Consider the following 26,352-nt stretch of genomic DNA (forward strand, 5'->3'; position numbering starts at 1 on the left):
GCGACCCTGTGGACTACAGCACGCCAGGCTTTCCTCTCCTTCCCCATCTTCCTGGAGTTTGCTCAAACTCATGTCCCTTGAGTTGATGATGCCATCCAACCATATCATCTGTTGCCCCCTTCTGCCCTCAGTCTTTCCCAGCTTCAGGGTCTTTTCCAGTGAGGCCGCTCTTTGCATCAGGTGCCAAAGTATTGGAGCTTCAGCATCAGTCCTTCCAGTGAATATTCAGGTTGATAAAACAGGGAGGAAGGGCAAACAGCAGGAGGAGGGTTCAGAGCCACAAGCAGAAAAGGTAGGTTGTCTGAGTGAAGGAGGGAAACAGCTCAAAGGTCCCCCCACCCCCACCCCCTTGCTCCCCTGCAGCCCTCACTTTCACAGATGGAAACCCCAGTACTTCATTTTGTATATAGTGAAGACTAGATTTCCTTCAGGAAACCACTGAATCAACTTCTTCCCTATTGCTCAGACATTTGAGGATGCTGTAAAAAATCTCGAGAGCAGAGTGAATAAAAATGCATATTCTGGCACCAGAATACCTGAACTTGAATGTTGGTTCTGCCATTTTTTTACAAAGTAACCTTGGGCCAGTTACTTAATTTCTGGATATAATAATGAAAAGCTTACCTTCAGAGTTTGTTACAAGGCATATAGTTGTAAAAACATGTAAGATCCTTGAAACTATGCCTTATTTCTTTTTTATTTCTTTTATATGCTGTGTAAGTGTTCAATATCATTGCTATTCCTTGTTGAGACTCACATTTAGCTTTAAGTTTTTTCAAAGAATCTTCTTAAGGTGAGATGATTATAGTTAAGCTTATGTGCATCTGGTTTTCAAACACTTTGGAAACAAGGCAATTTATGCAGTTTCTTACACGTACTGTAAATTATCTGTGTGAGAAATATATTGATACTGTGTGTTCTGATTGTGTGATTATCTTCCATTTAATTTTCAGGAGGATCCTCATCGACACTGGAGAACCATCAATCCCAGAATATATCAGCTGTTTAAAGCAGGCTCTGACGGAATTTAACACAGCCATCCAGGAAATCATAGTGACCCATTGGCACCGTGATCATACTGGAGGCATAGGAGATATTTGTCAAAGCATCAATAATGGTAAACAGAAAATATTCATTAAGCTCATTGAAGAAAACTGTTTTTCAGGATCATTTAATTCAGTTAACAGAGCTAAGTAAGCTAGTAAACCATTTCCTGAATACCCCATAATTAAATGGTACTTTCAGAAACTACTGTAACTTGAAAACTAGCCCCAGTTTTAACAAAGGAGGGAAGAAAAGTCCTATTTTCTACCTCTGATCTCTTTTTTCCTGATATTTTTCCCCGTTGCCCAGTAACAAAGGTCATTTTTAATTTAGTTTATGTGACACTGTTTCAGATTAAATACTAAGCAGCTACTGTTGAATGTTTACTGTGTGCCCAGCACTGTGCCGATCACGTACCCTGAGTACTGTGAGGTGGGTGTGTTCTTATCTGTATGTCTTCCAGAGCATAACGCAATCACCATGATAAACTGAACTACTGGGGAATGGGTGTCACATTGGTAATTCTGTCCTTGAAACCTTCTAAGTACTGACGCTTCACCATCTTTCTCATTCCCTCATCCCACCATCACACAGTTTCATCCATCCATCCATTCCTTTACCAAACACTGCTATATGCAGGTACTATTCTTGACACAAGGAACCTAGCAATGAACGAAACATGGAGCTTTATTCTCACAAGGAAGGTAAATGAATCACAGATCAGATGGTGACAGGTACTACAAAGAAAAGTAAAGCGACGACATGAAAGCAAGGGGAGAAAGGGTAAAGCGGCGGAGGGCAGTGGCAGAGATATCCAGGGTGGAGGGAGAGACAGTGAGCCGTACAGTATCTGAGAGCAGGGCTTACCTGGCTAAGGGCATTGCAGGGCCAGAGATACTGAAACAGGACTGTGCTTGGCCTGTCCAAGGCACTGGAAAGACAAGGAAGTTGAGAAAGTTCATTCACACAAGGGATGCATGTAGCATTCAAATAGTATTATTTCTATTACTATCTTTTTAGGCCTTGAGACTAATTGGGACACCAAGATATTCTCAGGCCCAGTACCATTATCACCAGGCTGCCGGTTGTGAAAATCTGTCTAACCTGACCGTTTTACCTTCTCACTTCCTTTCTTCCAATCCAAGGGGACTGTCCACCGCAGGAAATTATTCTTTCTCAGTCTGACCTGTCTTCGCCTTTCTTTCTCTTGTCCATCATTAAATTTTGCAAATTAAAAAACTATACTGAGGACCCTTAATTAGCTCTGGTCAGTTCTTTGAACGTGACAGTCAGGGTGGTGAATTAAAATACTTATGGCCCCCTTTTCCTCTTTCATGAATCAGCTTTATTGAGCTTGAATTCACGTACATAAAATGTACCCATTTGAAGTGGCAAACACTGATGTGACCACTCCAATCAAGATAATTCTCCCACCACCCCAAAAAGAAATCTGCCAATGGCCCTTTGTGGTGACGTCCCCTCCACCCTCAACAGCCACACATCTGCTTCATTTCCCCATAGGTTAGTTTTGTCTGTGTTCTGAAGTTTCCTATAATGGAAGAATACAGAACCACTCTTTGGCTTCTTTCACACAGCATCTTGTTTCTGAGATTCACCTGTGTTTCATGCATCAGTGGTTTGTCCCTTTCTTATTCCAAATAGTAACTCATGGTAGGAATATACCACCATCTATGTGTATCCATTCACCTATTAATGGCCATCTGACCCACTTTCTTCAAATTAAACATGAAAACAGGTTTGAGTTCCCTACAGAATAATATTTATTTAATAAATTAACTATTATGTTGATTTAAAAGGAGAAATTTGACACAGCTTTATAGCCACAAACCTTTAGTGCTAATTTGAGACGTGGCTTGTGTTTCTTTCTGAACTCTGTGGAAACTAGACCAGCTACATGCAGACCTTGAGTTGCTCAGCACTAAAATTGTTCAGAGGTAACTTTCAGGGTCCCGTCCCCAAAGTTCCGTATATTTCTTCATTCTCTCAATTGTTAATCACTATCATTTTTGTTCCATTTCACTTTTTTTGTTCCATATTTTAATTAGTTTAAATTTTTTTATAATTTTGTTTAGCTGTTAGCATGGCAGAAAATTTTCAACTACTTTACAGTGCTAGTAACCTATGTTTCTAACAGTACACACCAAAATTATGAATGCCGTTTATAAGATTTTTGTGGGAAGATAAGTTAATTGCTCAGTCATGTCCGACTCTTTACAACCCCATGGACTGCAGGCCACCAGGCTCCTCTGTCCATGGGGATTCTCCAGGCAAGAATATTGGAGTGGGTTGCCATGCCCTACCCCAGGAGATCTTCCCATCCCAGGGATCGAACCTGGGTCTCTTGCATTCTTGGCAGATTCTTTACCATCTGAGCCACCAGGGAAGACTGCCTGTTAAGCAACCTGCTTACAAAATTTAAAATACAATCAGTATGTGATTTGGGAACTCCTAGTGGCTTACAGGGAGAAGGCAATGGCACCCCACTCCAGTACTCTTGTCTGGAAAATCCCATGGACGGAGCCTGGTAGGCTGCGGTCCATGGGGTCGCTAAGAGTTGGACATGACTGAGCAACTTCACTTTCAGTTTTCACTTTCATGCCTTGGAGAAGGAAATGGCAACCCACTCCAGTATTCTTGCCTGGGGAATCCCAGGGATGGGGGAACCTGGTGGGCTGCCATCTGTGGAGTCGCACAGAGTCGGACACGACTGAAGCGACTTAGAAGCAGCAGCAGTGGCTTACAGAGAACCAGAATTTTACCAGACATGAGAACTAGATGGCCTCGGGCCGTCTTGAGTGTTTTGGTTTGGTTTGGTTTGGGGTATATCTTATAAAATATATTTTGCTATCTGATAATTATTATTTTGCAGCTGAAGTTGGGCCTTTGCCATGTGTTTAACATCCAAGTCCTAGGAGTCAAACAGTTGCTTCCTGCTTTTCAATTAGAATGTTTTTATTAGAAAGGATTATACATGAGCAGTATCACCTTTGTATCAGCTTAAATAATTAGCATCAACAATGTTGTTATAATCCATAAACCTTAACAAATGACTGAGGGTTTCCTCCTGTTTAAATAATTATATGATGGAGACAGAAAGTAGATAAGTTGTTGTCAAGAGCAGGGAGAAGGAAAGAATAAGGAGTGAATACCATTGAGTATGAGGATTTGAAAATGTTCTAAAATTTTATAGTGTTTATGGTGTATAGTTCTTTGAATATATTTTTTAAAAAAACAAACAAACCTAACAACAATAGTGAGTTGCACATTTCAGAAGTTTATAGTATGTGAATTCCATCTCAATAATAATATGATTGCTTTCAGCATGCCCTTCTTCATCTTGCCTGTATAGATTGCTGTTGTGAATAGGATATGTGTTTTCAAATTTGCACATAATTTTATGATACAGACTTATTTTGTCATATGACGTTTGTTTTGTAATTTTGAGATAGTTGTGAGTTTTTTGGAAGGGTCGTCTGCCAAAGATCTCATAACTAGAGATATAATATCTCCACTGCTTCAATGAAAGGCAAAATTGTGTAGATTACAAAATAAAAACAAAAAACCCTCATTATCTCACTCTAGAATGAAGACAGCCTTATTGTATAATGTCAGTTCCCAGCATAACATAGTGTTTTTTGCTTCTGCCTCTTAAGATACAAAGTAATGGAGTTTGGAGCTGAAAAGAGGGAAGGTCTAGTTGCTGTTGTTTTATTTTCTTTTTATTATATTCACGATATTTCTGTCCCCTTCCTACCAGCCAGATTTCTATCGTTTGTCAGTTTTCCTCGGAATGTTTTTTTCTCCTTCCATTTTCCACCACCCTAACCCTGATGCTCACTGTCTTTCAGCTGGTTTATTGCAGTCACCCCGTCCCCAGTCTTTCTGATCTCTCCCCCTGCAGTCTCCCCACCTACAGCCATCATACTCATCTACCTGTTAACACTATTTCATTTTATTACTAGCAAGTGTACAGTAGCCACATACAGTGAAGCTTGAATCCTTCTGTTCTGTGAAGGGCACTTTAGAGCCCGCCATGATCTGAGTTCATCTTACTTACCCCACTTTCCCTCCACATTTCCCAGCCAGTGTTTTGCTTTAGACAAGTAGGCAGCATCACGTTTGGCACAGGCACAGAGCTCATCCTTGTTTCTATGCCTTTACTAACACCGTTCCCCACAAGTCTTTCTCTGAACCTTTTCCCATCCTACTCACCTGTAAGTCACACATCAAGTTCTATCGTGTCTGTTAACCCCTTCCTAACTGTCACTTCTTTCTCTAAACACTTGTTGCTTTTGTTAGCTGCATTGTCCATTTCGTATATCCATGAAATAGGCCTGAGTATAGTCTTCTAATTATTGCCTCTTTGTGTTTTTATTTCCCCAACTATGACAGTTTTTAAGCACTTTGGGATCATGGTGCTTGTATTCACTATACATGATATACTGGTTATATGATTGCCCACTCAGCTGTTGATTGGTTAAGCAATTGATTGTCTTTGTGTCAGGGAGGGTACTATGGTTTACATTGATTTTAATGTTTTCATATCTCAGCCCTGGGTTTGGGGCTTCTTTTCCTCATTCACAGAAGGAACCTTATGCTCTCATCCTTTTATTATTAAGTTCTGCCATGATGCCATATTTCTTTTACTTATTTAGGCCCTTAGATTGGAGAAGGAAATGGCAACCCACTCCAGTATTCTTGCCTAGAGAATCCTGTGGACAGAGGAGCCTGGTGGGCTGCCATCTATGAGGTCTCACAGAGTCAGACACAACTGAAGCAACTTAGCAGCAGCAGCAGGCACTTAGATAGAAAAAAGTTCCTGGGTTCTGTACTGCTGCTCCTTAAACACCCACTTTTTTTTTTTAATATCAGAGTATAGTTGATTTAGTGTTGTGCTAGTTTCAGGTGTACAACAGAGTAATTCAGTTATGCAGGTATTCATGTCTCACACTTTATAACCCAATGGACTGTAGCCTCCCACTCCAGGCTCCTCTGTCCATGGGATTCTTCAGGTAAGAATACTGGCGTGGGTTGCCATTTCCTTCTCCAGGGGATCTTATAGATAGATAGGGGATCTTATAGACTGACAGACAGACATAAATATATATATACATATATATGCTTTTTCAGATTCTTTTCCCATATAGGTTATTACAGAGCTTTGAGTAGAGTTCCTTGTGCTATACAGTATTCAATACCCATCTTGAACTCAAAGCCGAGACTGTGAAGTGCTATTTCCAAATTTTGTATAAAAATAAGAGTGACTAGAAAAACACAGAGGCTTTTATGTAGACCTGGAAGGGCATGATAGAATAACAATCTCTTTGTTAAGGTGGGAAAAAATAGTTACCATCTCAGAGGTATGCTGCTGTAATTCATCCCAATTTCTGTTGCCTGTTATTGTTAATATACTTTGCAGCCACTCTCAAGTGTTTGTGGCTCTGCTCTTGTAAAAGGCTGAATTAGCACTTAAAATATGACTTCATATATTTTACATGTTTTGTGACTAGACACTACCTATTGCATTAAAAAACTCCCACGGAATCCTGAGAGAAAAGAAATTATAGGCAATGGAGAGCAACAGTATGTTTATGTGAAAGATGGAGATATAATTAAGACTGAAGGTGCCACCCTAAGGTAAGTCAATGTGCTTGAGCTGGGGAAGGCTGGATGGGGATCTACATCTATGTGTTATAATAGCAGTAGAAGGGAGATTTCGTCACATTGCTTGTCTGAGTGAAGATATCTCAGGAAGGATACAGAAGATGTGCTCTGGGAAGAGAAAACAGGTTGCTTGATAAGCAAAGGAAAAGACTTTTCACTCTAGATACCTTTCTAAAATTGTTTATTTGAATTAATTGAGGACCTTTTTTAATAAATTTAAATTTTTAAAAATGGAGTAGCTTCCTGCTAGAGTGATTTAGGGATCTTCCCATTAGGTAAATTCAGGGCTCTTTCATGCTCTCACTTCCAAAGGCTGACCCATCCCTAAAGTAAACACATTTCAAGCCAGACTCATCTCTCCTGAGACCTGTCTGAGGGATTCAAAAGGGTATTTCAGACTCAGCTTTAAAGCCAAACTAATTCTGGTTTTCTCTCCCCCACAAACTGTACTTGCTTTCCAACTTCAGAAGAGTTACTTTTCATAGTACTTTATAGATTTTTTTCCCCAAGATAGAAGCTGACTCCCCTTCACTCTTATCGTTCCCCCTTCTCCCCTCCCCACCCTCGCCTGCTACATTTAATCAGGTGAGTTTTTAACCTCAGAAATATTTGGCAGTGCGGCCTCTTTTTCTCCATGTGCACAACCACTACCTCTTACTCAGCCTTCCTGTCTGCAGACTCCCCGCTTTCTGATCTACCCTTCGTACCCCGTGTCACCTGGAATGTAGAATAGCGCTCCCTGCACACAAGATAATGTTTGTTCCCCTGTGTGTCACAGCCTGGCCCCGCAGGTTCCTGGTCTTCGCGCTCATCACTGCCCTCACGGGCACAGCTACAAGGACATTCTGTGCATCCGTGCCTTGGTTCCTACCATCCCCCGTACCAGGCATCGCCCCTTCCCTTCAACTTGTCTCCCTGACAGATTCTTTTGTTCATTCTTCAAACCTAATCCACCCATTACTTAGTTTAAGAACCCTTCCTGGGCAAAATTCATTGCTCCTTCCACTAACTTTGCTATAACCTTTATTGTTTTGTCATAGCACATATTAAATTTTAAGTTTTTTTTGTATGGAAGTACCTCAGGTAATCAACTCCTTAACTTCACTAATTAATATTAGTTAATTCTAGTTGTTGTGGTCAACCAACCCAGAAATGAGTAATGGCTAAAACATAGAAGAAGTTTACTTCTCAGTCACAGAAAGTTCAAAAGGGGGTAGTGATTAGTGAGGGGCCCTCCTGCAAGGGAGGTTTCAAGCTCCTTCCATCTTGTGATTCCAATACCCTCAGTCGTTGCTTTCAAGGTCACCATGCTCACCTCCCTCAACCCAGCAGGTGGAGGAGGAATTGCAAGCACTTTGACAGAAAAGGCAATTTGCAGACTCTGAAAAGAATGGTTTTCCAAATGAATCTTTCTCAATTAAAAAAAAAAAAAACTACTGGGTCTGTTCATAAATTCATTTTATTGTGATTGTTCATAGGATTGTCCATAAGATATGATACACACCGACACTATTTTTTCCATGGTGGTTTGATTTACATGTATTATGGTTCAGCTAACATCCATCATCTCACATAGATAAAAAGAAATGAAAAAAGAATAAAAAGAAAAAAAGAACAGTTTTCTCCTTGTGATGAGAACTCAGGATTTATTCTCCTAACAGCTTTTTTACAGATCATACAGCAGTGGTTAGTCATCTTGTTGTACATTGTATGCCTTGTACTTATCTTATAATTGGAAATTTGTACCTTTAACTACCTTTCCTCCATTTCTCCCTCCCCTTACTCTCCACCTCTGGTAACTGCATGCCTGATCTCTTTTCCTATGAGTTTGGTGGGTTTTTGTTTTTTGTTTTGTTTTTTAAGATTCCACTTATAAGTGAGATCATGTAGTATTTGTCTTTCTCTGTCTGACTTATTTTACTTCACATAATGCCTTCAAGGTCCATCTATGTTGTCCCAAATGGTAGGATTTCCTCATTTATTATGGCTGAATAATACTGCATTGTGTGTGTATGCATGTGTGTATCACAACTTTTTTATCCATTCATACATCAGTGGCCACTTAGATTGTTTCCATGTTTTGGGTATTGTAAATAACACTGCTGTGAACATTGGGCTACAGATATTTTTTGAAGTTAGTGTCTTGATTTCCTGAGGATCTGTTCCTGGGAGTGGAATTGCTGGTGATATGTAGTTCTACTTTTAATTTTTTGAGAGTTCTACATATTGTTTCCTGTAGTGGCTGTATCAGTTTACAGTCCTACCAGTAATGCACAAGCATTTCCTTTTCTCCACACACACAGCAGCACTTCATATCTCCGTGTGTTGATGACCATTCTGACAGGCATGAGGTAACATCTTATTTTGGTTTTAATCTGGATTTCCCCAATGACTAATAATATTGAACACTTTTTCTAATATTGAACACTTTTTCATGTCCCTGTTGTTGTTTCATCTATCTTCTTTGGAAAAATGTCTATTCAAGTTTTGGGTCTTTTTTTTGAAAAGCACTTAACATTTAATGAATTTCCCAGCATGTGGCTTCAAACCACCAGGACACAGGCCCCACCTACACCCTTAATCTTCTCCTCAGCTCTTCTGCTGAAGAATTTGGCCTTCACAATGACAGGCTGCTTTGGGAGCTTTCCTTTCCCCAGAACTTTGTAGTAATCTGATCGCACCACATCAATGATAGGAGCAGCTCCTGTCTTGTTCTTGGCAGCATTTACTCGTGTCTGCTCACTAACCAAGGTCCACAATTTATCAAGGTTGACAATCGGGCAGAAACTCTGGTTCCTCTTTAAGTGGTAATGCCTCATATCAACTTTCCCAAAGTATCCTGGGTGATATTTTTCTAAGTTGATCCTGTGATGAAGCATGCCACCAGCATTACCTCGGCTTCCCGGGTGCTTCCGGTGTTTGCCAATGCAGCCGTGGCCGTGGCTCACGTGGCCTCTGAGTTTCCGAGTCTTCCTAAGTCTGGATGGCATGTCGGCAGCCTAGACAGAAGAGCTGGGTCATTTTATTAATTGGATTTTTTTGCTGTTGAGTTGTATGGGTTCCTTATGTATTTCGGATATTAACTCCTTATCAGATAAATGGTTTGCAAATGTTTTCCCATTCTGTAGACTGTCTTCACATATTTTTATAGTTGCTAGAAATATACCTACTAGAATCATTTTCATATAACATGAATACTTTCACTAACAGGTTGCAGCAGGTTTAATCAGACCGGATATGATTTCTAACATCTCTTTAATAACTTGACATTGGTGCAACTATAAAATTGTAATTGTCTGCAATATATAAAGTGTACACTTAGAAACCATAAAAGCATAATAGTTCTTAATGTCAGTTCTTAATGCCTCTCAAAAGTAATTGCTCCCATTACACTAGTAGCTTATGTTCTTGTACCTTATATCTATTACACTTTTAGCAGAATTTTTTATAAGGATTTGTTTTTTGTTTTTTTTTTCGTAAGGGAGAAATCATTCTAAGTTATACTCATTTATGTTTTCTTGTTGTTCAGTGGCTAAGGCATGTCTGACTCTTTGCAGCCCCATGGACTGTAGCACGCCAGGCTTCCTTGTCTTTCACTATCTCCTACAGCTTGCTCAACTCATGTGCATTGAGTCAGTGATGCCACCCAACCATCTCACACTCTGTCTCCCCCTTCTCCTCCTACCTTCAATCTTTCTCAGTCTCAAGGTCTTTTCCTATGAGTTGACTCTTCACGTCAAGTCGCCAAAATATTGGAGCTTTCAGCTTCAGCATCAGTCCTTCTAATGAATATTGAGGAGTGATTTCCTTTAGGATTGACTGATTTGATCTCCTTACTGTCTAAGGGACTCTCAAGAGTCTTCCCCAGCACCACAATTCAAAACTATCAATTCTTCACAGCACTCAACCTTCTTTATGGTTCAACTCTCATATCCGTACAGGACTACCGGAAAAACTATAGCTTTGACTGTACGGACCTTTGTTGGCAAAGTGCTATCTCTTCTTTTTAGTACACTGTCTGGATTTGTCATAGCTTTTCTTCCAGGGAGCAAGTGTCTTTCAATTTCATAGCTGTGGTCACTGTCCACAGTGATTTTGGAGCCCAAGGAAATAAAATCTGCCACTGTTTGCACTTTTCCCCATTATTAGCCATGAAATGATGGGACTGGATGCCATGATCTTAGTTTTTTGAATGTTGAGTTTTAAGCCAGCTTTTTCACTCTCCTCTTTCACTCTCATCAAGAGACTCTTTGTTCCTCCTCATTTTCAGCCATTAGAGTGGTATCATCTCAGTCAGTTCAGTCACTCAGTTGTGTCCAGCTCTTTGCAACCCCATGGACTGCAACACGTCAGACTTCCGTGTCCATCACCAACTCCCAGAGCTTACTCAAACCCATGTCCATCGAGTCAGTGATGCCATTCAACCATCTCATCCTCTGCCGTCCCCTTCTCCTCCGGCCCTCAATCGTTCCCAGCATCAGGGTCTTTTCCAGTGAGTCGGTTCTTCACATCAGGTGACCAGAGTATTGGAGTATCAGCTTCAGCATCAGCCCTTCCAATGAATATTCAGGACTGATTTTCTTTGGGATAGACTGGTTGGATCTCTTTGCAGTCCAAAGGACTCTCAAGAGTCTTCTGCAACACCACAGTTCAAAAGCATCAATTCTTCCACGCTCAGCTTTCTTTACAGTCCAACTCTCATATCCATACATGACTACTGGAAAAACCATGGCTTTGACTAGATGAACCTTTTTGGTAAAGTAGTGTCTCTGCTTTTTAATATGCTGTCTAGGTTGGTCATAGCTTTTCTTCCAAGGAGCAATTATCTTTTAATTTCATGGCTGCAGTCACCATCTGCATTTCAGAGTGATTTCAGAGCCCAAAAAAGTCTCTCACTGTTTCCACTGTCTCCCCATCTATTTCCCATGAAGTGATGGGACCAGATGCCATGATCTTAGTTTTCTGAATGTTGAGTTTTAAGCCAACTTTTTCACTCTCCTCTTTCACTTTCATCAAGAGGCTCTTTAGTTCCTCTTCACTTTCTGCCGTAAGGGTGGTGTCATCTGCGTATCTGAGGTAAGTGATATTTCTCCCAGCAATCTTGATTCCAGCTTGTGCTTTATCCAGCCCGGCATTTCTCATGATGTATTCTGCATTAAGTTAAATAAGCAGGGTGACAATACACAGCCTTGACATACTCCTTTCCCTATTTGAAGCCAGTCTGTTGTTTCATGTCCAGTTCTAACTGGTGCTTCTTGACCTGCATACAGATTTCTCAGGAGGCTGATCAGGTGGTCTGGTATTCTCATCTGTTAAAGAATTTTCCACAGTTTGTTGTGATCCACACAGTTAAAGGCTTTGGCATAATCAATAAAGCAAAAGTAGATGTTTTTCTGGAACTCTCTTGCTTTTTTGATGATCCAGCAGATGTTGGCAATTTGATTTCTGGTTCCTCTGCTTTTTTCTAAATCCAGCTTAACCATCTGGAAGTTCAGGGTTCACATACTGTTGAAGCCTGGCTTAGAGAATTTTGAGCATTACTTTGCTAGCGTGTGAGATGAGTGCAATCGTGCAATATTTTGAACATTCTTTGGCATTGCCTTTCTTTCGGTTTGGAATGAAAACTGACCTTTTCCAGTCTTGTGGCCACTGCTGAGTTTTCCCAATTTGCTGGCATATTGAATGCAGCATTTTAACAGCATCATCTTTTAGGATTTGAAATAAATAGCTCAACTGGAATTCCATCACCTCCGCTAGCTTTGTACTCAGTGATGCTTCCTAAGGCCCACTTGACTTCACATTCCAGGATGTCTGGCTCTAGGTGAGTGATCACACCATCATGATTATCTGGGTCATGACGATTTGTTTGTATAGTTCTTCTGTGTATTCTTGCCACCTCTTCTTAATATCTTCTGCTTCTGTTAGGTCCATACCATTTCTGTTCTTTATTGTGCCCATCTTTGCGTGAAATGTTCCCTTGGTATCTCTCATTTTCTTGAAGAGATCTCTAGGCTTTCCCATTCTGTTGTTTTCCTTTATTTCCTTGCATTGATCACTGAGTAAGGCTTTCTTATCTCCTTGCTATTCTTTGGAACTCTGAATTTAAATGGGTATATCTCTCCTTTTCTCCTTTGCTTTTAGCTTCTCTTCTTTTCTCAGCTATTTGTAAGGCCTCCTCAGACAACCATTTTTGCTTTTTACATTTTTTTTCTTTGGGGATAGTCTTGATGACTGCCTCCTGTACAATGTCAGGAACCTCCGTCCATAGTTCTTCAGGCACTCTTATCAGATCTAATCCCTTGAATCTATTTGTCACTTCCACTGTATAATCAAACGGGATTTGATTTAGGTCATACATGAATGGTCTATGGTTTTCCCTACTTTCTTCAATTTAAGTCTGAATTTGGCAATAAGGAGTTCATGATCTGAGCCACAGTCAGCTCCTGGTCTTATTTTTGCTGACTGTATAGAGCTTCTCCATCTTTTGGCTGCAAAGAATATAATCAGTCTGATTTCGGCATTGACCATCTGGTGATTTCCATGTGTAGAGCCGTCCCTTGTGTTGTTGGAAGAGGGTGTTTGCTATGACCAGTTCACTGTTCTCTTGGCAGAACTCTCGTTAGCCTTTGACCTGCTTCATTTTGTACTCTAAGGCCAAACTTGCCTGTTACTACACGTATCTCTTGACTTCCTCTTTTGCATTCCAGTCTCCTATAATTAAGAGGACATCTTTTTTGGGTATTAGTCTTAGAAGGTCTTATAGGTCTTCATAGAACCTTTCAGCTTCAGCTTCTTCAGCATTACTAGTCGGGGTATAAACTTGGATTACTGTGATATTGAATGGTTTGCCTTGGAAACAACAGAGATCATTCTGTCATTTTTGAGATTGCATCCAAGTACTGCATTTTGGACTCCTTTGTTGACATCTAATTATTATTAATTATCATTAATGCCATTAGAGTTGTGTCAGTTTTCTTAAATACAGTTACAATTTGAATTTTGTCATCTTTGCAATGTCTAGGGCAGTGGTCTCACTAGTTTTCTCCATAGATTTATTATTATTTTCAGGGATCGTATAATATTGAAACACCCTTGCATTTTTGATAAACTTTATTTGATCACTATGTTATTTTTAAATTTGGTTTTGCATTCTATTTGTTAATATTGGGTTGACCAAAAAGGTCATTCAAGTTTTTCCATAGCAGCTTATGGGGAAAACCCAAACGAACTTTTTGGTCAACCTAATATTTGGTTAAGATTTTTATAATAATATTCATTAATGAGATTGGGTAGTTAGTTTTCTTTTTGTGCAGCCTTATCAGGTTTGGCAGTTGTAAGTTTTCCTTCTTTACCTATGCTCTGGTGTAGATTATAGTGAAACTATCTGACTTTTAAATGTTTATTAGAGTTAGTCCATAAAAATACCGAGCCTTTAGTTGCTAACAGTTACACATCTTGTTAGTGAAGCTTCATTGTTGCTTACTAGTCATATGGTCCTGTGAGTTAAGCTTAAATAAGACATATTAAATAATAAGCTTATTTGTCTACTTTTTATAGATTCTCTTTTTAATTCGAGATTAGCCTGGAAAATCCTATGGATGAAGGATCCTGGTAGGCTAGAGTCCATGGGGTTGCAAAGAATCGGACACGACTGAGCGACTTCACTTCATTTCACTTCAGACTTTAAAAAGTAATGTAATCTAACTTATTTTATTAAAAGAAGGTTTACCTGCATGTGCATGCTCAGTCACTTCAGTCATGTCCAACTCTTTGCAAACCTATGGACTGTAGCCCACCAGGCTCCTCTGTCCATGGGATTCTCCAGGCAAGAATACTGGAGTGGGTTGCCTTGCCCTCCTTTAGGGGATCTTCCTGACTCAGGAATCGAACCCAAGTCTCATGTCTCCAGCATTGACAGGCAGATTCTTGACCACTAGCACCGTCTAGGAAACCCAGAAGAAGGTTTACTCATCATAACTTGCTAGAATCTAAAAACCAATCTTGGAAATATGTTTATTAGATCATTAGGTAGGCTTTTGAAGGTCTTGAAGCAGAGAGGAATGCAAAATTACCTTCGGTAGTACAGCTTTTTGGGGCCAGACAGACACACACACACACAAAAATTCAGGCACGTGACATACATAATTAGCAAAAGGGGTGAAAATGGATTCCTCTAGGGACAAAAATGAAAGAGGGTGGAGCAGTGACAGTAACAAATCTTGAAGGACTGTTTCATCATTTGCTGCATCTTGACTTTCCCGTTTAGTTGGTTTTTTTTTTTAACTTAATTTCCCACTCTGAAAAAAATCAGAGTTGATTTTCCCACTTCTCTTATTTATGGGCTCCATTCCTGTCTCCCAGTTTTCTGGGGTCATAATTTTGGTTAGCTCAGTATTCAGTGTTAACCTTACTAGGACTATAGATACTATTTACAGCTGAACCATTTAGTAAACTGTGCTTAATTTTCCTTTCCTGCTTTCCTGCAGTTAATAATTGTTTTGTTACTTGAATAATTTTCTATATACATATCATTAATTCAACTCCAGTTACATAAATGTTCTCTCAGAGTGTTTAAATGTATCTGGGATTCTCACGCTTCCGTGTTCTGGATGAACCTCCCTCAGAGCCCCGTAACCTGCTGTTCTGGACGGGTCTCTTCCAGGCTGACTGTGATCCTCCCAGAAATCCCTCCGAGCTCACCCGGGGCTTCCCCTTGCCTCCCTCCAGTCTTGGATCACCTGTCCCCTGTACGCCATAATTTTCTTTCTTGATACTCCTGTTTTGGTGGAGCCCATCTCCAATAGCTTTCTGAAAAAGTGCATTTTTTAAGACCTTTCATATCTAAAAATGTCTTTGTTTAATCCAACTTGATTTAAAGTGCACTGTTTGTAAATTCCAGGTCGAAAATCTTTTTTCCTTCTTGGTTTCATATGTAAGATTTCATTGCCTTCTAGTTAATACAGTTTTGAGATTGAGAAATCTGAAACCTTTCAGATTGCTGAACTTTTTTGACCACCTGTTTGTTTGTTTGTTTCTTGTTTTTTTTTTTTTCCTTCTTCACTATGTTCTGGAAATTCCCAGTGGTATACCTTGGAGGAAGTTTATAATGCTGGACCCTTGAGAGGCCTTTTCAGTCCGGAAACATGTGTCCTTCAGTTCTCACAATTTTTCTGAAGTTGTTCACTGATGTTTTCTCTAATCTGTTTTGTCCTGTTTCATTTATTAAAACCCCTCCTATTTTGTTAGAACGCTTAGACTCATCCACTAACTTTATTTTTTTTCTCCTGTTTTCTATCTTTTTTGCCTTTTTGCTGTACTTTCTGGGAGGTTTTTATCAGCTTTATCTCCTACTCCTATTTTTCCCTTTCTCTTCTCACATTTTTAGTTTTCAGGCTATCTTTTTGCCCCCTAAATGCTCTGTTCATACTATTCTTTCTTGCTTCATCGTTGCAACTTCTTATCTCTCCTAGGACATTAGTGGGGCTGTTTTTCTTTATGGCTGTGGAGGGGAGGTTTGTGTGTGTTATTGTTTTTGTTGGAAGTTTTCTTCCTCATAATTTGTGGCCTGCAAATTAGTTTGCTTGTTTTTATTCACTCTCCTCAGTTTGAAAGGCTTTCTTCAGATGTCTGGTGATCTGGTGTTTACCAATGTCTTCTTCCTTTAGCCTCTGCTCCCTACTTCACCCTCCACTTCTAGATTCCTGGCGTCCCACGTCCAGAGACTGGTGACTTCGGCAGTGTAAATCTGGATGGGTCTCAGCTTTCACCTCTGCCAGCTTAAATGTCATTTTTTCTTTCATCTAATAAGTCATTTCTCACTCATGTGTCTTCTTTTAACTTCTAGAATTCTAATGATATGGTCCATTCTCCTCACTCCTGTGGGTTTATGCCATTTTTCACATATCCCTTTATGGTAATTTTATTGATGTTTAGGAGGAAGATAAGAGATACAGGTGTTCAATCCAGTCTTAACCAGAAACACACTCTCAATTCCTATACAGTAAATACAAATATGCAATTATATTTGCCCTATCTTCCCCCCCAAAAAATCCATTATTGAGAAAAATTATTTAAAGTATTCCAGGCACATAAAATGCAATACTATTTAGAATAGACAAAGAGAAGGATTTCCTTGGCAGTCCAGTAGTTAAGACTCCATGCTTCCACTGCAGAGGGCATGGGTTTGATCCCTGGTCAGGGAACTAAGTTCCCTCATGCTGCACTGAGTGACTGAAAAAATAAAATTAATTCATTTTTTAAAAGTAAAACCAAAACAGAGCTCTGTTTTCGCAGCCAAAAAATAAAGTTATATTTTTAAAAAAAGGTAAGGCTAATTAACCTCTCAAGCTAAATAAAAGATAATTTAAATCTTATTCCACCAGACATTTTTTGCTATCTCCTGTGATTTCGTTATCTGAAATAGAAAACAGAGTGGTTAATAGTACCCACCCCATTATTAGTAGAAAGGATTAAGTATAATGCTTGTAAATTCCTGAAGTAAGTGCTTGGCACATGGAAAGCAATATATTGATATTAGCTACTACTGAGTGCTAAGCACTGGGAATATAAAGATGAGAATAAGACAGGAGTCCTGCCTTTCAGAGTTCATAACCTTGTGAGGTAGAATGGTAAACAAGAAAACAATGTGAAATCTGCAGTAATTCAAAGTATGCAATTCAAAGTACAGGAGTAATAACAGAAAAAAATGACTACTAGAGAGGGTTGCCTCTGTGTGGCTGAGCAATCAAGTACTCTGCAGAACAAATTATTTAGACTTAGTTCTTTAACTGGTTTATTATTGGTATGGTCATAAACCTTGATGTAGAGGATTTCCTGGCAGTCCAGTGGTTAAGACTCCACTCTTTCTAGAAAATGTGTTGACATCATTTATTTGTGTCTTGTCCATAAAGAAGGAGAGAATAATTTATGTCTCAAAATTTCTTCTAAGCATACGAGTTCCAACTGTTACTATTTCTTCTTTGAACTAGAGTTATATACACACCTGGCCACACTGATGATCATATGGCTCTAGTCTTAGAAGAAGAAAATGCTCTGTTTTCTGGAGACTGCATCTTAGGGGAAGGAACAACCATATTTGAAGACCTCTATGATTATATGAACTCCCTGAAAGAGTTATTAAAAATCAAAGCTGAAGTTATATATCCAGGTGGGTCATTCTTTTAACCTAGCAAACCATTTGTTTCAAATGATGAGAAAGATTTTCTTTTGGTTTGTCTGTGTGTCTTCAGCCTTGAAGAGATACGTATAAACTGCTTCTTTCTAAATTACACCCCTAAGTCTTGTCTAGCAATGCAATTAAAAAGAAGACTGAGAGTTCTATTAATAACTTTTTTAAAGATAGGGTTATTTTTTAACATCAACCGAACTGTTAATAGAACTGTTAAACAAAGGAAATAAACTTATTGGGACCAGAAAATGTTTTCATTTCATGAGCTATCTTTAGTTTTGTTAACTTGATTTCTATTGTGGACTGCATTTTAGCCATGTAACCAAGTAACATTTGACCTCTGAGCTTTAGTTTTTTAACTCACACTATGGAAGTCAATGGGGCTTCCCAGATGGCACTTGTGGTAAAGAACCCACCTGCCAATACAGGAGACTAAGAGATGTGGGTTTGAACTGGGTCAGGAAGATCCCCTAGAAAAGGAAATGGCAACCCTCTCCAGTGTTCTTGTCTGGAAAATCCCATGGACAGGGGAACCTGGCAGGCTATAGTCCATAGGGTTGCAAAGAGAAGGACACAACTGAAGTAACAAGCATGCATGCATGGAAATCAATATTTTCCATATTAACTGTGAAACTGTACATTTATTTCAGTTCCTCAGAAAAACAAAAACAACTGTTTTTAGTATATCAGCTATCACTGCCCTGCTCTACAGTATGAATCTCCCCTCCCTCCTAAAACCTAAGAAAGATACAGAACCCAACAGAAGGCCCCAGGAGGGGAAAGAGACTCAATTACTGACTGTTTTAAGTCCTTTAACTTGTTCCTAGCCAGAGAGCCATGAAAAGATCTGTAAATACAATGTCTTCAATACCTTCATATTCTCTCATGAGTTCCCACTGCCGAGGGGTGGGAAACATACGTTTGGTGGGACTAGGCATTTGGATTAATGTATGACATCAAAGAAGCAGAGGCTGACAACTGTTTTGAAAGAGAAGAGAGGAGACATTTGAATTGGTCACACTGGAGTGAAGCTAATGAGAGGGTGCCTGGTACAGGTTCTTGGAGTGTTGGCTTCAGTGAATTCAGTGAACTGGCTTATTGGTGCAGCAGGAGCCCATGTGTCAATGGTACTCCATAGCCGTAGCTACCACGTGTTAAAGCCTGCCGCCCTACCTGCCAGGTACAGTGTAGGGACCTGCACAGAGTTGTCTTCACAAAAACCCAGTGAGGCAGGTAGCTGAAGAAATAAGCTCCGAGATTCAGGGACTTTCACAGCCATACAGCTAGTAAATGGTAGTCAGTATCTTTTCAATCTTTGACAAGCATAGCAGTTAAGAACACAGAGTGGTTAAAAGCACCTGAGTCAGAATCCCAGCTCCACTTAGCTATGTAACTGCAGACAGATTATTTACCCTTCCCATGCCTCAGTTTCTGCTGTTCAAAGGGGAGAATAAGCATACGTATTTCATGGGATTTATGTAAGAATAAAGTGTACCAAGCATTTAGAGCAGTATCTGGCAAATAAACTCAACATTAAAAAGATCTAAGATCACGGTATCCGGTCACATCACTTCATGGCAAATATTGGGGAAACAATGGAAGCAGTGACAGACTTTTTATTTTCTTGGGCTCCAAAATCACTGTGGACAGTGACTGCAACCATGAAATTGAAAACACTTGCTCCTTGAAAGAAAGCTATGACAAATCTAGACAGCATATTAAAAAGCAGAGACTTCATTTCACCAACTAAGGTATGTATAGTTAAAGCTATGGTTTATCCAGTAGTCATGTAAAGATGTGAGTTGGACCATAAAGAAGGCTGAGTGCTATGAAGAACTGATGCTTTTGAATTGTGGTGCTGGAAAAGACTCTTAAGAGTCCCTTGGACAGCAAGGAGATCAAACCAGTCAATCCTAAAGGAAATCAACCCTGAGTATTCATTGAAGGACTGTTGCTCAAGCTGAAGTTCCAACACTTTGGCCACCTGTTGGAAAGAGCTGACTCATTAGGAAAGACCCTGATGCTGGGAAAGATTGAAGGTAAAAGTAGAAGGGAGCAGCACAGGATGAAATGGTTGGGTGGCATCACTGATTCAAGCATATGAATGTGAGCAAACTCTGGGAGATGGTGGAGGTCAGAGGATCCTGACATGCTACAGTCCACGAGATTGCAAAGAGTAGGACACAGCGACTGAACAACTACTGGCAAATGATGAACACTGTTAATATTACCTATTGTTACTGTTGTGGTTACTATTTTTAATTTTATTGTTATCTTTTAATTGTTACTTTTCTTTTTTCTACTGAACACTGTAATGTTTTATATAGATTTTGACATAATTCTCTAATAGTTTTTAGCTTGGTATGTAATTTTTAAATCTCTTTATTACCTATACAGGTAATTTTTCCTGTATAATTTTCCAGATAATTCTCACTTGCATATTTAGTATGCCTTTCCAGTACACTGTATGAAATATTTTTTAAGTAGAGTGAATTAACTTCAGTTGTACTTAAAATTTTTTATTTGGTTGAAATAATTTTTATAATTATTCTGATTCAGGACATGGCCCAGTCATCCATAATGCTGAAGCTAAAATTCTACAATACATTTCTCACAGAAACATCCGAGAACAGCAGATTCTTACCATATTTCATGAGAACTTTGAAAAGTCATTCACAGCAATGGAACTTGTAAAAAGTATTTACAAGGTAATTTTTATTTATCTTATTTGTACATAGACACAATTTTAATAGAAGAATCTATTCATTAGACTATTTATGTGGTAAACTCATCGCATCTTAGAGCAGAATGAGTTGGTTAATTTTTTAAGTAATATTAGTCACTTGTACAGATTTGAGATAATCAGATCTCTAGTTTCTAGAACACAGAAGTTTGATAAACTCTGGCCACAGAATAACCCTTTTGAGCCATTATTAAGCCTTTTATACTTCTTTCTATAGGATATCATTGCCAATAGCCTGGTGATGAGGCTTTGTTATGATTTATGTTTTACTTGGAGAAGGGAATGGCAACCAACTCCAGTATTCTTGCCTGGAAAATTCCACGATCAGGCTACAGTCCATGGAATCGCAGGGAGTCAGACACTACTGAGTAGCTAACAACAATAATGTATTACTCTGACCATCTTGATTATCTAGTGTCCTACTTGGCAGCGAGTGAGAAGGGGTGATCTACTGGAGACAGATCCTGGCTAATAGCAGTGAGAATTAGTAGCAGTGCCTATGAAGGTGAGAGTCGCTCAGTCATGTCTGACTCTTTGCAACCCCATGGACTATATATAGTCCATGGAATACAGGCCAGAATACTGGAGTGAGTAGCCTTTCCCTTCTCCAGGGAATCTTCCCAACCCAGGGATCGAACCCAGGTCTCCCACATTACAGGCAGATTCTTTACCAGCTGAGCCACGAGGGAAGCCCAATGGATTAAAAGGAGAAAGGCCTCAGAGAAGAGTGTGAGAAGAGTCATTTAGTAGAGAAAGAGCCCCTCACACAGTGGCCTCTGAGCACATCCTTGTTTGACAGCAGCGTGTGGCAATCCATCCATAGGATTCAGTTTCTCAGCAAATCTGTGTTACTTCTCAGAAAAGTAACAATTAAAAGATAACAATAAAATTAACAATAAAAATAGTAACAACAACAGTAACAATAGCTAATATTAACAGTGTTCATCATTTGCCAGTTGTTCGGTCGCTATGTCTCTTTGCAATCTAGTGGACTGTAGCATGTCAGGATTCTCTGACCTCCACTATCTCCCTGATGTAGGCAGTATAGCTTAGGAGTTAAGAATGTAATAAGATTATCTGGGTTTTAAGACTCCCACTGCCATAACCTATACAGCCATAAGATACATGAGAGTGTAACTAAAGATGAGCTTGAAAAGGAACCTGAGTGAGTTTCATTTAGTAAAGGTCTTTAACGTCCCATCAAACCAGACAATCCCTGAATATTCATTGGAAGGACTGACAGTGAGGCTGAAGCTCCAGTACTTCAGCCACTGATGTGAAGAGCTGACTCATTGGAAAAGACCCTGATGCTGGGAAGGATTGAGGGCAGAAGGCAAAGGTGGCGGCAGAGGATGAGATGGCTGGATGGCATCACTGAGTTTGACATGAGTTTGAGCAAGCTCCAGGAGATCGTGAAGGACAGAAGCCTGGCGTGCTGCGGTCTATGGGGTCAGAAAGAGTCAGACCCGACTTAGCGATTGAATGACAACAATGTCCCAATGTCCCATAGGTCTAAGTTATCAAAAACCAGTTAAATCACACTCAGTGTGCTTTGTGTTTAAAGGGAGGGATGAATAATTCAAAGGACTGAAGAAAAAAAGTGCCAGGAGCAAAGAGGAAATGTAAATATTTAAATTCTGTGAAAAGAGTTCACTTCCTAGAGTTTAGCCATTCTAGATTATGCATTGAAACATGTGTAGTATTTTCTAACCCAAGTACAGACTGCAGAACTCTCTGATAACCCTCACAGGTGAGGCAGCCAGTGACTGTGCCTGCCTCAGAAATGCTGGTTCTGCATTCAGAGGTGTGTTCACGGATGTGTTCACTGTGCATATGTGTACAGCACCTGTCACATATAGAACAGCATTAGATATTGTGGAGACATTTATTCTTTCTACGAACATTTACTGAAGTTTTTGTGTGCCCCTGGACCAGGTACAGAGATACTAAGATGACTGCAGAGATAACTAAGATAACTCCAGATCTCTGCCCTCAAAGAACTTGGGGTGTAGCAGACAGACATGTTCATAATAGCTCCCATTTTTTGAGCATGTTATGTGTTAGACCCAGTACTACATGCTTCACATTACACTTGTATTTGGGGGTACTTAATTTCCAGTACCCCAAGTTTTCACTACATAAAGATACTATTATTCCAACTTAATAGATTTAAAAACTGACTTTATAAGTGTGAGCTAAGTAACTTTTCCAAAGGCACAAAATTCGCACATGTCACATACTCAAATGTCAGAAGTCAGATACTCAAACCTTGTGTTTTTCTGTAACACCAAGCTTCCCTCCAAGGCCCATACACAGCACATTGGAGGCCCAAAGGAAAGAGAAGTCAGTCCTACCTGGTGAAGATAAGACTTGTTTGGAACAGCTTCAGAAACTTAATCATTGAATCGGATCTTGAAGAAGGAGTGAGCATTTCCCAGGCCAGACACAGGAGAAGGGAAGTCATTCTAGATAGAAGGAAAGATGTGTTCAAACACTGGGGGGTCATAAAAGCCTTTTATGTGTTCGAAAAACCCCCCCAAAAATGTGTGTTATTGGAGCACAGAATGCATGTTGCAGGTGGTTAGGGAGGGGGTCCCAGGATATGAGGCAGGAAAGACAGGCATGGTGGGTCAGAGGAAGTCCTTGGTTGCCATGCCAAAAAATGTGGGCTTCAGCCATAAACTGAGAATGACCACCACAGATCTCAGTCCAGGGGGACTGCATAATTAGACTTAGAAATCATGCTGGTGGATATAGTAATACATGGTGCTGGAGCTTCAAGAAGAGTTGGGTTTGGAGGTTTTTACTTGGGAATCTTTAATGCAGTGGCAAGTTGATTGAGTAAAAAGAGAGTCAGTGATACAATTCATTGTAGACATCAGTGTTAAAGAGAAATCCCAGGAAGAATATCCAGAATGAAGACAAAATAATGAGAGGTAGGATAACCTAGGGAAGGGAAAAGAAAAGAGCTCTTCCAAAAGGAGAGACTTGCCTGCTGATTTCTGGTAAAATGAGGACTTAAAAGAATTCTTTGAATTTTCATTAAAATGTAATATGATGACCTTAACAAAACATTTTCAGGGAGCTGAGAAATGGAGATAGTCAATTTAGTCAAGAAGCTTGACTTTGAAAAATTCTTATTTAAAGAATAAAAGAGACAAATAGTGTATGTGACAAATAAGTGTATGTTACCTCTTGTAATGTGGAATCTAAACAATACAACAAGCTAGTGAATTATAACAAAATGGAAACAGGCTCACAGCTATAGAGAACAAATTAGTAGTTACCAATGGGGAGCAGGAAGGGGGAGGGGCAATAAAAGGGCAGGGATTAAGAGGTGTAAACTGTTATGTATACAGTAAGGTAAAAATAATATTTTATTGATATAACACAGGGAAATAAAGCCAGTATTTTATAATAACTCTAAATGGTATACCCTGGTGGCTCAGTGGTAAAAGAATCCACCTGCAATGCAGGAGACATGGGTTTGATCCCTGGGTTGGGAAGATTCCCTGGAGGAGGAAATGGCAACCCACTCCAATATTCTTGCCTGGAAAATCCCATGGACAGAGGAGCCTGGTGGGCTACAGTCCATGGGGTCACAGAGAGTCCGACACAACTGAGCACCTGAACACTCATGCACACATAAATGGAGTACAGCCTTTAAAAATTATGAATCACCATATTATAATTACATAATATTGGACAGAGGAGGCCTGGCGTGCTGCAGTCCATGGGGTCACAAAGAGTCGGACATGACTGAGCGACTGAACTGAATACTGTATATCAAGTATGCGTCAATAAAATAAAAATATATATGGAAAAAAGAATAAAAGGAATATTTTGTTTACCATTCAGGTAACAGTTGTCAATAATTACATTACTAGCTTAGCAAAAGTAAAGGAAAAATTGTAAGTTTTAAGGTCAAAACATATATACTTTTAATAAAAATATGTAAAGATATTACCATGTCACCTAAGTAAACCATAGGACCAACTGTCTGTAGCATCATCAAAACTATCTAAATAATTTTTATGTTTATTCATTCACTTATAAAATACTCAGTTCCCACTGTATGTCATTTTGCTAAGCACTGGGTATTCAGTAGTGAATAAATTATACTACTGCATTAATGGAGCTTACAGTCTATTTTGTCTGTAAAATATACTGCTAATAGTGACCCAAAGTGAGACATATATAGGATGCAATAGTTTTGGTTATTACTATATAAAAACCTAGAGTTAAAACTGTCTTCTTGATGGTATGGAGACTCCTTAAAAAGGTAGGAATAAAACCACCATGTGACCCAGCAATACCACTCCTAGGCTTGTACCCTGAGGAATTAAAAACTGAAAAAGACACATGTACCCCAGTGTTTATGGCAGCACTGTTTACAGTAGCTAGAACATGGGAGCACCCTAGATGTCCATCGACAGATGAATGGAAAAAGAAGCTGTGGTACATACATACAATGGAATACTACTCAGCCATAAAAAGGAATGCATCTGAATCTGTTCTAATGAGGTGAACAAAGCTAGAGCCCATTATACAGAGTGAAATAAGTCAGAAAGAGAAATATAAATATCATATGCTGACATATATATGGAATCTGAGGAGACAGCACTGCTGAATTTATTTTCAGGGCAGCAGTGGAGAAACAGACATAGAGAACAGACCTATGGACAAGGTGGGAAGAGAGGAGGGAGAAGGGGAGATGTAGGGAGAGAGTAATACAGAAATTTACAATACCATGTGTAAAACAGATAGCCAGTGGGAATTTACTATCTGACTCAGGGACTCTGTGACAGGCTGAAGGGTGGAGTGGAAAGGGAGATGAGAGCGTGGTCTGGGAGGGAGGGGACATGGGTGTACCTATGGCTGATTCTTGATGTATGACAGAAAACCACAAAATGTTGTAAAGCTATCCTACAGTTAAAATTTTTTTTTGAAAAGTACCTCTCAACAACAAAAAAGACTGTCTTTTGTCTTTTTTCTTTAAAAGTTTCAAAAAGATTAACACTGTTATTTTTTGAAAAAGAAATGTTGTAGGGACTTCCCTGGTTCTACTGCAGAGTTCGGAACTAAGGTCCTGCGCACTGTGCAGTATGGCCAGAAATAAATTAATTAAAAATTTAAAAATACCATACTCTCATCATTCCTTTAGGATACTCCCGAGCATTTACATAAAATGGCCCAACATAATGTCTTGCTGCACTTGAAAAAATTAGAAAAAGAAGGAAAAATATGTAAGTATTCTTCCAAATTTTTTTTATTTTGGGCACTGAAAATATTTGTTAACAAATGAACTAGTTTCCTTTGAGGAAAAACACCACCCACCAGAGTTCTCCCTTGAATGTCACTGTAAGTGGGGGAGAGAGTCATTAGGAAGGGTCAGTAGCGAAAAGCCAGGGAATGACAAATTAGAACAAAAGCTCCCACAGGAGTGAGGGCCTTGCGTGGGGGCTCCAGTCCTCACCCACCCGAATGTAGCGGGAAGAGAACTTCACCTTTGCCAGAGTGACCACAAAGAACTTTACATGTAGATTTGGGAACAGCCAAAGGTTTTGCGGTAGTAAAGGTAGTAAACGCGAAGATACTAAAGCAGTAATTCTGTAATTGTTCACTGGTGTTGACTTGTCAACTTAATAATCTTAGAAGTTTGCTGCTTAAAAAAGAGGTGCAATGTTGGCTC

General features: G+C 39.5%; 2 protein-coding genes and 1 long non-coding RNA gene across 3 annotated transcripts in view; 1 reads left to right on the forward strand and 2 right to left on the reverse strand.

The window, feature by feature from the left end:
- Positions 1 to 23,927, reverse strand: LOC136145135 (uncharacterized). Its single transcript, XR_010658696.1, has 3 exons — positions 23,015 to 23,927; positions 1,912 to 1,975; positions 1 to 211 (listed from the first exon to the last, which is right to left on the reverse strand). It is a non-coding gene; the product is annotated as an uncharacterized lncRNA (long non-coding RNA).
- Positions 1 to 26,352, forward strand: part of LACTB2 (lactamase beta 2) — a 32,152-nt gene that overhangs the window by 4,974 nt on the left and 826 nt on the right. The window contains exons 2-6 of the mRNA XM_065903370.1: positions 954 to 1,117; positions 6,576 to 6,702; positions 17,718 to 17,896; positions 20,477 to 20,625; positions 25,825 to 25,906. Coding sequence (XP_065759442.1) covers positions 954 to 1,117; positions 6,576 to 6,702; positions 17,718 to 17,896; positions 20,477 to 20,625; positions 25,825 to 25,906 — 701 coding nt within the window. The remainder of the gene's footprint in view (positions 1 to 953; positions 1,118 to 6,575; positions 6,703 to 17,717; positions 17,897 to 20,476; positions 20,626 to 25,824; positions 25,907 to 26,352) is intronic.
- LOC136145064 (large ribosomal subunit protein uL15-like) lies at positions 9,247 to 9,719 on the reverse strand. The gene has a single exon (XM_065903267.1). It carries the CDS (start codon positions 9,717 to 9,719, stop codon positions 9,273 to 9,275), a length of 447 nt encoding a protein of 148 aa, XP_065759339.1. The 3' UTR covers positions 9,247 to 9,272.

The sequence above is a fragment of the Muntiacus reevesi genome, chromosome 12 (assembly GCF_963930625.1).
Source record: "Muntiacus reevesi chromosome 12, mMunRee1.1, whole genome shotgun sequence".
In the NCBI taxonomy this organism is placed as follows: Eukaryota; Metazoa; Chordata; class Mammalia; order Artiodactyla; family Cervidae; genus Muntiacus; species Muntiacus reevesi.

What these genes read in the sequence shown, in the direction of transcription:
- LOC136145064 (XM_065903267.1), bottom strand. Translation starts at nt 9,719, where the DNA reads ATGCCATCCAGACTTAGGAAGACTCGGAAACTCAGAGGCCACGTGAGC.